General features: G+C 36.0%; 1 protein-coding gene across 1 annotated transcript in view; it reads left to right on the top strand.

The window, feature by feature from the left end:
- DCDC1 (doublecortin domain containing 1) overlaps window positions 1-15,527 on the top strand; it is a 101,944-nt gene that overhangs the window by 30,257 nt on the left and 56,160 nt on the right. Inside the window, 1 exon segment of the mRNA XM_086472012.1 lies at window positions 8,617-8,779. Coding sequence (XP_086328138.1) covers window positions 8,617-8,779 — 163 coding nt within the window.

Genomic DNA, 15,527 nt, shown 5'->3' with positions numbered 1-15,527 from the left:
AAAGGGAAATGCTGAGTCCTGCAGCTGGAGACCTATAGTCCAATCCACCAGCATAGACTGGGGTGGGGGGAGTAAAGAAGATGGCTTCTGATTCTTCTCAGTAATATTCAGTGAATGGATAAGAAGCACTGGGCATAAATTGAAGTACAGGAAATTCCACTTAAACATAAGACAAAAAAATTTGCTGTGAGGGTGATGAAACACTGAACAGTTTGCCCAGAGGGGTTATGGAGTCTTGCACTTGGAGACATTCAAAATACCACTGGAGAAAACCCTGAGCAATCTGCTCTAGCTTGACCCTTCTTTAAACAGGGAGCCGGACTGGACAAACTCGAGGCCCCTTCCAACCCCAACCAGTTTGTGATCCTGTGAACTTACCAGGTGAACTGCAGTAATGCATCAGAATGAACTATTTTGAAGAATTCTGAGCATACTGTGACTGAGAAAGCTGTCTTGGCCTTTCATTGGCTGGTTGCTGCAATTTCATCTGGACAGGTTTCTGTAACTGCTTCAGCACTGAACGTTTTGAAAATAGAGGTGAGCATCTGCACGTTAGTGACAATTTAAGAAAGGAAATACCCAGGAAAATTATTGGGTTTTATAAAAAACTTCCTTAGGCTTGATAAAACTCTTCCAAATGGTGGCACAGCTCCTTGCATAAGTGTGAGAAAGTTTCCCAACAATGCTTATAAGCCAACAAAGCCATCATGAGTCTGACTAGTTAAAAAAGAGCCTGATTGAATACTTAAATGTAGAAACTTGACCTCAGCAAGGTTTCTCTAGTGCTAACATAAACACAGGAGGAGAAAAAAGGGAAAAAGATAGGGAACTTTCAAAATCAGTTCTGAAAAAAGCAGCTGCTTCACTCATGATCACTTCCTCTGTTTCTCCAATGTTGCATGTGTTGAAGCCTCCTAAATACTCTTAATGACAAAACTTGTGCATCGACTAGATTGCTGTGGAGTTGCACTATACTTACATTTCATCAGGATAAGTATTAAACAAAGAAGAGAGATTTAAAATCTTATCTGACCTAGACTGGATGAAATTGAACTAAACTGCTGTGTCTCTCTTTTTGTCTTAATATGATTATAATCGTCAGATATATACACAGCTGTATACGTGCAGTACACTCCTCTCCACTCCCATTTAATTCCCTTCCATTTCATTCTTTACTCCTAAACAAGGAACAATAACAGTCAGTTATTACTTTGTATTTTTGGTCTTAAATTTGTCCAGATTTTAGTTTTTTCTCTGAATTTCAGCACAAGAACAGATGGAAAACCTGGGTTTAAGTTTCATGCGACTAGAAGGATTCATTCATTCCAAGTTAAACATTCACATGCAATTAAATAGCTTTTATAAATTGTTTGAAAGCAATGCTAACAAGTTGGTGTGTTTCATTCTGATTTGGTGAAATTTAACTAGAGGAGATGAGAGAGCACAGTAAGTATAGTGAGGCTTCTGTTGCACAGACAGAACATTGTGAGCATTGCAGCAAGTTTGCTAGTGACATACATTACCTTTCTTGTTCTGTGGAGATACTCTAACGTGATTACTCTCCTGCAGGCCATCACAACTTGTCACTTCTGGTTGCTGTTGGCTTGCATTGCTGTGGTCCCACACGCTGCTGTTTGCAAAGTCACAAGCCGTGTTGTAGTGTCTGGAAATACGTGTCATTCCTGCACAGGAATGGACCGAGGAGTAATATTAAGGCTATTGTAGCTCTTTCTTTCTGTCTGGAAAAACAATTTTCTAAAAAATATGAGGTTATAATTCTGAATACTGTGTAAAACTTTGCTGAGTTCTTTATAGCCTGAGTCATGCAAATGACTTAATATTTAGGTAGTATCATTAATTAGTAGGAAGACAGCCATTTTACTCTGAGGCTGGTTTTACTTTTACATAGCAAGTTATTTAAATCTATTAATTTTCTGTGCTGACCTGTTATAAGCTATTCTCGTTAAAAAAAAAAGAAAAAGATGTGCAGGGTGGTAGAAGTGGAGAAAGAGGCATAAAGTGTATTGGAAAACTACCAAATGTCCCCTGCAAATGGACGCTATTCAGAATCAGTAAGCGTATGATGAGTGAAGTGGTTTTGAATATCGCCTTTAGATTCCATGCTGTTACAAGGCCAGCCCCGAACATGGCAACTCTTATTCCACACACAGTACCTCTTCACTCTCAATTTAACCCAAAAATCTGATGAACCCATTACTCCATACTTGATTTCATGGAACAAGGAGTAGATATAGTTACAAATGATCAATCACAAGCCGTGAACCAAAGCAGCAAGGCATTAACAATTCACACCATTTCGGTCCACTTGCTCAAGCAGAAGATGTGCCAGCATATTTAATGCACAGCTACTTCGTTCAGTTCAGGAAAAGACATGACTCATGTTCATTTTAGGAACTGAGGAGACTTCATAGGTTTTCATGCCTACTAACCACTGAGTGTTAGAGTTTGCACTTCTAAACAATTAATGTAACCAGGTGTTCAGTAAAGGTCACGGAGATAATTTTTTAAATTAAGTTTTGCTCAGGTTAAAAATAAATGGAAGGATGGCCTGGGAAATGGTTCCCACAGTAAAGCCAAGTTGTGTTGTACAAATTTGTATTGTACAATCAACATCTTGTTCAGCAGTATGGTAACATTGTGGACCCCACAGGCATATGCCGTCAATTTAATGGGATCACTGGAAAAGCAAAGCAGCTGTGAAAGATTGCTTTAAGTACAGCAATCGTGTGCTTGTCATTCTGTTCAATGGTGGAAAAATCCAAATTCGGATAGGCATCAGTATTTAAGAAAATGACTGCTAAAGCATCTCTCATAAGTACCTTGGGGACAATACGATTTGACATATAGCATGTAAACAAAAGTACACAGCAGCTGTTAGATTAGTTTTTGTTTGAGTAAAAACAGACTGACATAATTTGAACAGCATAGGAAAATGCATGTTCTCCATCGTTCAATTTCCCTATATAAACCACAGTTTTGGATAGTACATGCCAGTGGCCCTGGACAAAGAACTGCGTGGTGTTTGCTAAAAATAAGAAACAGGGAAGTGCAGTGTATGCTAGCGCAACCTCATGTGATAGATACACAGTGCACTGTAAATATTGAAAGTACTTTCAGGAAAATCCTTGTCCTGAGGAAGTCTAAAAAGAATTTCTAGTATTTTGATCGTATTGAGAGATTATTTTTTTTCCAATAGCGGAAAAATGTTAATGATTTCTTTCCTGCTATTCTGATACTGCTGTTTATTTTAAAAATACTTTTACTGTTTGTAGGTTATTTGCTAAAAGAAATTGATGTAGAAAAGAACTCAGCAGAATACTAATGTTTATGCTCCAATAATGTCATGAGTTTAAGAAAGAAGAACGTTAACAACCTGAATTTTGGGGGATTTGTTTTTATTTTTTTGCAGTCCTCTTATGATGATTGCAAATTGCCAGAAGGTGATTTTCCCATTCCTTTACAAATGTTCTGCTTACTTTTTGTGGATATCCTACTCAGCTTTGGATTTCATGCTTTCTGTCACTCCATTTGATCAACACCAAACTCTTATCATTTTTAGCAAGTTTAAAGACAAGACAAAGGAAAAAAAAGCAGATTTTTATCTTCTGTCTGCCACAGTGCCTTCATGCCATTATCTCCATCAATTTAAAATCTCTGGGTTTTGTTTTAGGGAAAATTCTTCACCTTTGTTCTTCAGAGGAGTGTAAAATTACACTGTAAAGCAATTATTTTCTTCAAGGAAATTCAGTGTTAGTCATGTGATATGAAGTCAAAAAATCAATGAAGGAGAGAATAAGAGCAATAAAGGTATATTTACACTGTTCATCTTAGCTGAGAAACAAAGGTCCTTGGGTATTCTCCTTTTATCCATGGCTGACTACCTAGCAGCTAAGATTGCTGCAATGGGAAGAATTATTCAATTAAAAAAGAAAAGATGCTAGTAGGTTCTAATGCAGTATTTTAAGTTCTGCATAAAAATCAGAAAGAAAAGGGATTTTGTCTATCATTTAAAACATTTTCCATAACTTCTCACTACTTTCCTTTGCTCAGCTTCCCTTGGAGGGAAGTTTCCTTCCTTTAAAATTTATTTCACTTTCTGATCAAGGACTCATTTGTCATCACTCCCTCTCTGGAATTCTGTGAGTACCTCACAATGAAACCTCTAACCTCCTGACAGACATACATCATGAGGAGTTGTTCCTAAACCTTACTAGTTAGCTCGTGCACTTTCTTTCCAAGAGTTAGTCTTCACCTTCTTTTGCTGTGGTCAGCACACTGTTATTGGCCTTCGTAGTCCTGCTTCGTAGTTCAATGTTTGCAATGTTTGATCAGGTTTAATGTTGAACAGACCATGCAACACTTGACAGTATCCTTGCAAATCGTTGGGAAATTTTGCCTTTGGATGCTTTTCACCTTGCTTTGTAGACTGGGGTCTGTATAAAGCTGTAATATGAAAGCACTCTTTTGGAGTTGGGACATGTTGTGGAGTCATTACTGATACACTTTTAGTTTTCAAAAGGGTATTAGTTCACACTAATACCTTCTTTGTTTTAGATAAGTCACCAAAATTAACAGAAGTCTGGAAGTTGCTAGCTGCTCATTGAAAGTTGTTCTTGCATATCTACATCAGTTCCAAATGAGAACAACATAAACATTCCTAAACTAGAAACAATTTTTGAGCAACCATAATTTTTTTATCTAGAGTGCTAAGGATATCTTCTGGACTCACCAAACAGATACCCAGACTCACATAATAACAGAATAAACTCACAGAATGTTTCAGTAAAAGTATACTCTTCCAAAATTACTGCCTTGCTGTTCTACCTTTGTTCCTTTCCCTTTCTAGGGACACATAGTTTCATATTTCAGTGAATGCTTAATAACTTAAATACCTGTGATTTCTGGAATTTTACAAAGGAGGTCAAAATAATAGGGGAAAAAAAGAAAGAATACAAGCTGTTCGAGACTATGAATCTGGAAACAAAAAGGTTAACTGCGGAATGAAGCAAAAACCATTACAGATAGAATCAGCTGATGTTTATGGAAATGATTTTGTGTACAGAAAATTATTTGGGTCTGATACTCAGTGTGACTGACTAAGTTGGGTTTTAGGTATGTCTGAAAGAGATGACACTGGATCTTTTCACTTCTGAGCTATCCCAGCAGGTTCTGGAACTGTCCCCTCTCTGGTCACGAAGGTCCCTTCCTTCAGAAAAGGTGAATCAGCACAGCTGCATCCGGTGTTAAAATTATTTGTGGTAAAATAATTAATAGTGTTATAATTAGTGTTCAAACGTAACATCCAATTCCAGTGTACACACATTTTCTCACAGCTGTGTTTCAGTCTGTTTGCACACTCAGAAAAGCAGCACTACTTGTGTTTATCTTCATTTCTCTTTGTAATAATTTTCTTATGGTAGCTAAGTTAAAAGCACTGAGTAAAACCCTCATTCACTTATTTGTAAAACTTCCAGCGACTTTGCTGGGATCAGGTTTTCATCCTTTTATTTTGTTTGAACTATGACTGTGACCACTCCTCATCACATAACATGAAACATAGATTTAATTCTGACACTGCTCACTTAGTCCTGAAGTAAATTCACTCCTGCTAGTGTTTCTGATCAGACCTCATTTATTACCTCATCTAATCTTCTTAATTTGATGTCTGACTCCAATGTTAAGGAGTGAGTGCCTTACTAGAATAGTCTGGAAAGTATTAATTCACTGATTGTCATCTTGAAATAATTTTTGCTCGTGTTCGATTGCATGGCCATATCCTGACAAACTGGGTTTTAAAAGTAAGTATTTAGTGCTCTATAGTATGCATTCTGGTTTGGAGTCTTTGATGGCATATTTTGAAAAAGTTTTGCGGTATTGCTTTTTAGGATAATCAGTAAAAGAAGGTTCATATGCTTATTAACCTTGCTCAGTGAATCCCCGTCGGCCTTCTTTTGTGAAGTCTGGTCTCCCTTTAGATAAATGGGATTTTTATCATAAACTTAAGTATAGGCAGGGTTTCAGCTCATTTTCTTTTCTTAAGTACCTGCAGAGCATTGAACTCATGTATGTATCTTTCTACATGCCTTCTTACATTGCTACTCTTTCTTCCCATTTATCATTGACACAAGCTTCTGCATACATTTTTCTACTTCTGTAACAAAGAGAAAGTACATGTGAGACTGACAGATAATTCTAAATTACTTTGGAGGTGTCATGTGATAGGTTTTTATTCAAGAGATTACTTAAATGGATTTTCTTATCCATGTAGATAGTCTTTTAGATCTAACCAGAACTTTTGTAGTGCTTTTGTTTATTCTTGTGTTTGTGTGTTTTCCTGAACTGAAATTATACAGTCTTGTAAAGATCACAGCAACACTGGAACTTCTGTGGGGTTTAAGTAACTAAATTTTAATGGCTTTGCCAACTAAGTCAGAAAAGGCATTTTATGCTAAGTATGCAGGATGGAAGTAGGTGTAAGGGTATCTGCTGGAGAAGTAAGCATGCTATATGAAAGCTATCAGGACTGTTCATGGGAGAATTCATAAAATTACTGACTAGATTGTATCATGAAATTGTGGAAGTCAGAAGACTTGGATTTTAACATAATTTTTTAAAAAGTAATGCCTTTCACAAAAAAGAAACACATTGTTTTTCTTAACCGTGTGCTTAAATTGTTCATAAAATACACTGGCTTTAGCAGAGGCAAAGTAGAGCCTGTTGCATGTTTAACTATATCTTTGCAGATGGAACTGTATGATATGTTCCTTCTGTATTTGTCCAAAAGACTCCAGGTATAAAAGAACACACATATGAAATTTTCTTAACTAAGGTCTTAGTTCAGACTCTGTTCTCACAGCTGAGTGAACAGCTATTGAGGCTAAATATTTGCCATATCTGAATTGAATGTTTGTTGTCTATTCTCAAGTGTAATTCATCCACTGGTATGTTCTCTGACAAAACCTGTAGTTCTTTGTTAGCATTTATGTACCCAGAAAATCCACCATTTATATCTGTATGGCAAATATGAATATTTAGTCTGACCGTAATTTGACTAGATGGGAAAATTATATATATAATTTTATTTGCATTGTTCACAAATGTGCTTTATATGGTTTATTATTTTTTCTATTTTCTTGTATATTACTAGTAAAAACAGATTTTGGTGGTTTTCTTCCCTTCCCTTCCCTTCCCTTCCCTTCCCTTCCCTTCCCTTCCCTTCCCTTCCCTTCCCTTCCCTTCCCTTCCCTTCCCTTCCCTTCCCTTCCCTTCCCTTCCCTTCCCTTCCCTTCCCTTCCCTTCCCTTCCCTTCCCTTCCCTTCCCTTCCCTTCCCTTCCCTTCCCTTCCCTTCCCTTCCCTTCCCTTCCCTTCCCTTCCCTTCCCTTCCCTTCCCTTCCCTTCCCTTCCCTTCCCTTCCCTTCCCTTCCCTTCCCTTCCCTTCCCTTCCCTTCCCTTCCCTTCCCTTCCCTTCCCTTCCCTTCCCTTCCCTTCCCTTCCCTTCCCTTCCCTTCCCTTCCCTTCCCTTCCCTTCCCTTCCCTTCCCTTCCCTTCCCTTCCCTTCCCTTCCCTTCCCTTCCCTTCCCTTCCCTTCCCTTCCCTTCCCTTCCCTTCCCTTCCCTTCCCTTCCCTTCCCTTCCCTTCCCTTCCCTTCCCTTCCCTTCCCTTCCCTTCCCTTCCCTTCCCTTCCCTTCCCTTCCCTTCCCTTCCCTTCCCTTCCCTTCCCTTCCCTTCCCTTCCCTTCCCTTCCCCTCCATCACCTAAAAGCCTGAAACGCTACTTAATGCTATTTTGTTTTGTCATAGAAGGCAGGCCCATGTATGCGTTACACAAAAATGTCTGCAAAGCACACGCATTTCAGTAATGCCTGAAGCCAAAATAATCATCCCTTATTTGTCACACATATTGACATTGGGTCCCTTCGAAAGAATGCTTTCAACCTTTACAGCGATTTGAAATCTAAGAACAGCAGAAAAAGATCTTGTTGAGACCATTGCCATGAATCAATTTTACCTATCGTTTCATTTGACCTTTCCTTGTTATTAAACAGCTGCACTGAGCATTTTTATTTGTTAGAAGTTGTTTTGGGAGTAGTGGCAATGAGAAGGTTGTAGTAAAATGGCTTATGAGAGCGTGGATTCTATTTTATGAAAGTTACCATTTATAATGTGGTAGGTGTATGTCAGCTCCTCAACAGGAAGCTGTATACAGAAACAACATGGATCTTGCAATTTTATCCGGACAATGCAAGTAGATTTCAGCAAGGTTGGTTCCAACTCATCTGTGATAAATGAGAAGATAAGGCAATCAGTGCACACCATGACACTCCGTGCAGCTAGTTAGGCACACTTCAGAACTATTCAGGTGTGCTCACGGAGCTTATGAGTCTTTCATGGGGGGTGTCTCAATATAAATACGTCCTTCATGGTGGCCACTAGAAATGCAGGAGTTGCTTTTCCAAGACTTAACCCAGGTCAGATATAAATAATAGATATTAAGAGTTAGTTCTGATGCTGAGGCTGTGTTAGAAGCTGTGTATTTCAGTTGGGTCAAAAGAATGCGTTTGCTTTTTTTTTCCTTTGCTTCTTTTCTTTGCTTAGCTCCTCCGCTTGACAGATGCCTGCAAAATTCCATCACACCTTTGTGTGGACCTGTTTGGGTCTTTAAGAGAGAAGGTTTCAGCCTCTCAGCAGCAAAGATTTGTATCCCAGGAGCTCTATTGGCCCTGCACCACGATTAAAGTCTGCAAACTGTTGCAAACAGGTGAGTTGTCCCACTCTTTAAAAGTCTGCTTTTTTGTTTTCATTTTCAAATGTGCTAATTGTATATAATCAATGATTGGCACTGTGTCACAAAGAAGTGTGACATATATTGCATAAGCTGCAGTGCCTGTTAGGAAAATGAAATGCTTCTCCTATAATTGCGAAGCCAACAATAGAGGAGTTAATTGTGTCTCTCTTTTGGTGTGGGATGTCATATGTCTCATCTTTTCTTGCTGCACACTGTGCCTAGCTGTGACATTCCTTATGTGGAAATTCTCTAAAGCAGTCATTTTTCATCGCTTGTTCCGCACATGCAGCTTTTAATAGTCTCATAGATCTTCCCATAAAACTAATTTAAATAATTATTTAGTTGAAATATTTTTTGAATAAATAAATAAAACATTTCTAAGTATAACTGGTGTTGCATTATGAATAATAAAATAAATGTATAATATTTTAAAACCTCAATACTTTAATTACTATACGTGTGCCATTAAATAAATATACTAGAAAACAGGTACTGAATATACTGTTTGATAGTTTGGGAGCAATAAGATGATTTATTTTTTATTAATTGGGTGTTTTATTTTGGGAAATATGATCAAGAAAACACCAATCTTGTTCAGCATAGTTACATAAGTTCGTTATATGTATAAGAATGTACATATTTTTAAGGATTAGGTGAGCTCTTTATAAAAATAGTAGACTCGCAGATTTTCCAGGAGAAGTATTATATAGAAATTAAACAACCAGCTAGGAACCTCAGATTTAAAAATGATCTCGGGCCCCAGAGTTAAGAATGACTGCATCAGATAGATAAGCTACCAGTCTATGGAGGAAGGGGGAGGAGAAGCACAAGGAAAGTGTCACTCACACTGTTTATACAGCACCTCCTGCTGTCAGATCCATAAAGAGAAATGAGAATTGACTTTGGAAGAGACTATTCCTGTCTAGAGCTAATAGTGGTCAGCAAGAAGAAATCAAACAAAAACAAACCCAAAACCAAGAGACTATGTGTGAGGGAGAGAAACAAGCAGAAAACAAAAAAAGCAAAGCTTGTTTCAGAATGTTTCTGAGTCAGTATAGTGATGTATTAAAAAGTGAGAAATATCTTTACACATTTTCCTGATAGTTCTTCGCATCTAAGACAATGCTGCCTGTCACAAAAGCTACAGAAATGAAATCTATTACTTTCCAGTGCTTTAACATATAGTATTTACTCATTTAGAAAAAAAAAATAGAAAATGCATACAAGTATTTAGCAAGTATAATGGTAATTAGTAGAACAAAACAGACAATAGGGTTTCTAAATAAAAATTCATATGCAAGTCATTTATTGACTACTTTTTGCTCTTCTCTGTAAAGAAGATATAAAGACATTTGAGTAAATTAACTTATGTTAATCATTCCTGTGGTGATTATCCAGCAGTGTTCAGTTGGAAATTGTAAATGACAAGAAAAATACAATAATTTTAATAGATTTGAAATCTCTTCTGAAGACAAATGGCAAATGAAAGCCTTGCATATAGACGTATGCTCAGTATAACCACGTTGGACATTTTTAAGAGTCCAGATTACAAGGATAAATGTCGGTACAGCTATGACAGTTAATTGTCTACACAAAACTTACGATTAAAATATTTTAATAAACATTTCAAACTGGTTTAAGTGCTTAAATGAATATTTCACAGCACAAGGAAATTAAATGTATTGTGCAGTTACTGTGCTGAAAGCTTGTGTTATTTTGAATTATATTACTTCAAAGATAAGATCTGACATATAATTCAACTTAAAGTAATTCTCTCCTGATTTTTCCAACTGTTTTCTAACTGACATTGTGTTAGTACTGAACTTAAATGCAATAATTGTAATAACTGTAGGTTATGTTATGCTGTAGGTATAACAATACCTCTTGCTATAATCTTACTGTATTTTGCTTGTGTTGGCCTTTTTTTTCTAAATAACTGAAACAAGTTTGTTTTGTAAAGAGCACATTGTGATATGATACAGATTAGGATGCACATTAATAAAGAACCAGGACATTCAATCAAAATACCACCACTTTGCCCTGTTGTGCCAAGGCCTGACAGCATAGTGCTGTGATGACTGCACACAGTATTCCTACCAGTATAACATCTAGCCGTTACTTGACAACATTAAATATATTTTCTTGATTTCTATTTATGTCAGTGTTATTTTGACATTTGAATTATTTGGATTTACTTTGTCTTTTCATTTAAATAAAAAGGGAATGGAAATAAAAGAAGGGAAGTTCTTTGATTCACTATTACTCTGCTAAGACACTGTAGTCTGTCCGTTGAAATCAAATAGCACATACAACTAATAATATGCTAATACATGTACTTCTATAATAATATGCTAATACATGTACTTTTACTAAAATCCATCTGGACTTCAATTTAAAAGGCATGTATTGAGTTAAAACAACACATAGTTTCTGGTCCACACTGTGCACTGGTTGCACAGTGTCGCCTTTATAATCACTTTGTTGCTTCTTGCCCCAGAGGAAGAGAACAGTGAGGAGCTACCATGTCTTTGTATCCTTTTGAAGAAGATAATCAGTATTCTCCAAATAGCATTCCTTGAGAATAATATAGGTGAAGTAAACCAGGTAAAACTGAGAGAGTACTTGAACTTTGGGAAGTGGTTTGTACTTTTCTCTAAATAAAGGGGAAAGGAAGAAAATATGTATCTATAAACGCTGTACTACAAAAGCTTTTTTTTTTTTTTTTTTTTTTTTTACCTTTAAACTCTTTCTAATTGCAATTATGTATCTGTATAATGAGCTATAATCTTGACAAAAAATCTTCTCTAAAATCTTGACAAAGCTTATATTCCTATTTTAACGCCATGAATTCTGGGACAGTTTTGTAACAAAAATTGTAAAATTTAAACAACAGTACTGTTAGAATTATTCTGCTGTTAATGTTTCCGATGTTAGCCTTTTGCCTTGCGATTTTAAACATGCTGGGCTGGTGTCTGTTGGGACTTCTGAGATTCCCAAATATATCTGGAGGTTAAAATCAGTTCATTGTATATATAATGTATGCAATTGGGTGAATGCATGTAAGACATTTTTCAATCTTTTTGTCAAGCCGCTATAGTTTCTATTAAAATGCTTTTAGAAAAAAAGCATTGCCAAAATGGAATTGCTTTTAAGTGAGATGTAATACATAACAATAGAAATAACATTACATCTGATGGTATGGGATATAGTTAACACTTCCAGAGATGGGGGATGTCCATCTCATTAGCATTCTTCATATGTAGTGGTGCTGTTGGTGGGGGTGTTGAAGTAGGAATGCCATTGTGCTGGGTTCCAGTGTTTGGGGACAAACACTGCTGTGGAGGGAACGTGTGAAAAGGCCATAGTACTGACAGTGAATGAAGAAGGCTGTGCTTTCTGTATGCTTCAAGCAGGGAAGCTGTCATTCACAGGCCTAGCACAGCTAAACAGAGGCCAAAAGAGAAGACTCAAATACCTTTTAAAATGATATTAATGGTTTTTAAACATTTTCTTCATTTAGAATTACGGTTTATTCAAGATGTTGATCTGTCCTTTACTAAATAATACAAATTTTGCATGAACAGGTAAACAGAAGAATACCTCGTCATTGCCACAGTAAAGATTTATTATGGAAAATGTACATGTATAAATATTTCAGAATAACAAGTTGTTTTAAGTATATGTAAATGCTTTTGAGCACGTGTTACTTGCAAGGGTGTAGCAAAATTTTAATGTGATCATAAACAAACATAGCCAGACCTAAGGTTCTATTCTGTGTGCTTTTATTTTTACTGGGAGTGTGTTATATGTGGGAATGAGGGGACTGAGCTGGGATGAGAAGTGACAGGAAATTGTGCTGAATGTTCATTAGCTTGATCTAGCACAACTTACAGTAATAGTAATTAATCATTTGAACCACAGCAAATTACATTACATTAAAGTAATGGAGCTAGTATGCAAAATATCCCCAAGAAAACAAGAGAGAATAAAATTATTGACTGATTCTACTATTTGCCATTTCAGCTATGGGACCACAAACTGAAATGTACTATTTCAAAACTGTATATCCAACAGCTTTGCTGCTATTATTCTAAGCTACATCCATAAACATTATAATTCATAAGGTTTTCCTCATTTTGCTGTGCGGATCCCTAAAAATATTACTGACTTTTAAAAAATTGAAATATTGCAAATACCAGAACCAAGAAAAAAGAAAGGCTATATTTCTTCTATTTTCTTGTGTTCTCTTGAAACTGCTGACTCAAGTACTGGAGGTTCAATACATCTGCAATAAGCAAAAAAATAAAAAGCTTTTTTCCGTAACTTTTCCTTTTTGTACTTTATATGAAATGGATCTGTCATTACTATTCAATTGATTTTCACAGATTTCAGTAATTACACTGTGTAGTAAGATATCTAATGACTCTTTGGGGATTGTTTTTTCCCCTTACAAATAAATTACAAAATAGCTGTTAGGTATAATCATTTTGCGGGGGTTTTGGCTGGCAGAAACTAACCAAATTATACACTTTTATCAAGTATTTTTTAATCCATATGTTTTTTCTTATAATTTTTATATTCAACCTAGTTCATAGACTTATCAGAAAATTACAGCAAAGAATACTGTCCCTGTTTATAATGCTGTTTTCAGGAAATTAGATTATATTGTGGTAAAGTTGGCATAATAATTATTAGATATTATTTGAAGAAAGGGAAGAAATTCACCGAAATGCTTAACTTGATTTCCAGTTCAACCCAATCTTGTATTTGTGTTTTTGTGGTTTTTGAAAGTGTATTCTTAAAATAAATTGAGTACCACAGTCTCTGTTCAGTAACCCCACCTATTTTTAGACTTAAATATTTGTTTCCTCTTCCTTGCAGCTTCTGCTTTTCTAATTTTATCTGACATTGATTCATGCTGTTGAAGAGGTGTTAAGTATCTTTTTCTTCTTTATAGGTCACAGAAAAATAGATTTTTTTGGTCTGTTTGACCTGTGTATGGACGACTCAAGAAATAATCCCATGTTAAAGTGAACTTTGTGTAGAGCAAGATTCCATGTGAAAACTGTAATATTTCAGCATAGGTTCTTATTAAAAGAATATAAAAGTAGTGTTTCAGTAATTTTGAAATTGAAAGAGAAAACTGCCCTCTCGATCGTTCGGATAAGTGATTCTTAGAATGTTGTATTGTTTATAGGTTTGAGTGATGGTTGAAATTTTTCCCACAACTGAGCTGCATTCTAGTTACCAGAAGTATTTTAAGAACCTTAAACTTGTGTCTTTTTCTAAGCGTCATGCCTTGAGCAGGCCTAACATCAGTTAAATGAAGTGAAAATTGCATTCTTGTCTTGATAGAGATGAAAATGGATTTCTGGTCATGAAATAGATGTAGTTGTCACTTTTTTAAAAAGGTGTCAGCAGTTTGCTTCAGCAAGTAAGGTGCCAATTCAGTATGACAGTAAACTTGTGATCTGAGCAATCAATAAAATGCTTCAATAACTTCTGCTTCATTACACTTATAATAAGAGGCTATAGATCTGTGGCACATAAAATGTTGATAAAGAGGATATGTAGGGACTTAGTGTGACATTTTGTTTTACTAATACAGTAAGTGCAATGTTGCCATCTAGAGTTTGTGCATAGGTAATTGTTCTGAAAGCAAAAGCTTGACTGAAAAAATAAACATTGATATTTCAAAGCCCTGTTTACTTCCGTCACTTAGAGGCATGTATGTCTATCTATATGGAATAATTCATTTGCCTTGTCACAAAATTGTTTAGGTCAGGAAAAGTAAGGCAATTTTTAGGTTTTTTCTGCTTTTTCATTTGGTAATGTGTAAAAACATGGCTTTTTTCCCCCCTAAACCGACATTTAAATGCATCTAAGAAACAATTATAATCTAAATAGATTTAGTTGTTAACAGCTACTAACAAAAATTATAACATTACAATGATTTGACACCTGCAAGGGGAATAATGGAAGTTTGTAATTGCAAAGAGTTAATGTTGTGATGTTTCAGATTCTGACCAAGTGTTCTTTCAGTTGATATATGTATTATGAGACCATAAATGACTCCCGCTGATTTTTCGTGAACATACATTGCAAGGGAATTGTCTGTGAGCTATTTATCTTGTAAGAAAATTATTTTGATATGTTAAGTAGGTTTTTTTTCTCCTTTTAAGATGGATGGCACCTGATTGATACAACAGATAAAGAGTTTCCGCTATGTGCCATATTGCATTTCAAATAAATAAAACTTAATTTACATCTAGAGAGAGTTTTACTTCCCAGGCGAATTATCAGAAATCCTAAATTCTTCTGAAATGCGTTTTCAAAAGGTGTGGGGGCAACAGTTCTGTCTAGCAAGCATGAAGGATGAGCTTGCCGAGTTCAGCAATCTAGAAGGGTTTTACTTAGCTAAAGAGTAAGTGGTTGAGATTATTGAGAACTGGGTTATTAAAAACTTGTTTGCACAGAAAAGGCTAATGTTGCACTGATCTAGCATGTTTATTAAGAGGATGACTGATTAAATCTTTTCGTTCTTATAAGCAGCAAGAATGATATTGCTTCTGGTTTTCCTTCTACTTCGGTGTGTAATTTATAAAGAGTTTCTCTTGAGCATCAGAGCATTATTGTACCTCGGGTGGCTGTGGTAGTCATGTTCCGTGTTTCTGAAGAGGTAGCTTTCGCTCTGATGAGGTAGTTTGATAACACTGTCCTG

Source organism: Leptosomus discolor, chromosome 12 (genome assembly GCF_034619465.1).
Source record: "Leptosomus discolor isolate bLepDis1 chromosome 12, bLepDis1.hap2, whole genome shotgun sequence".
NCBI lineage: Eukaryota > Metazoa > Chordata > Aves > Leptosomiformes > Leptosomidae > Leptosomus > Leptosomus discolor.
Note: the sequence above shows the minus strand (reverse complement) of the source record. Positions and strands in the feature narration are given on the sequence as shown.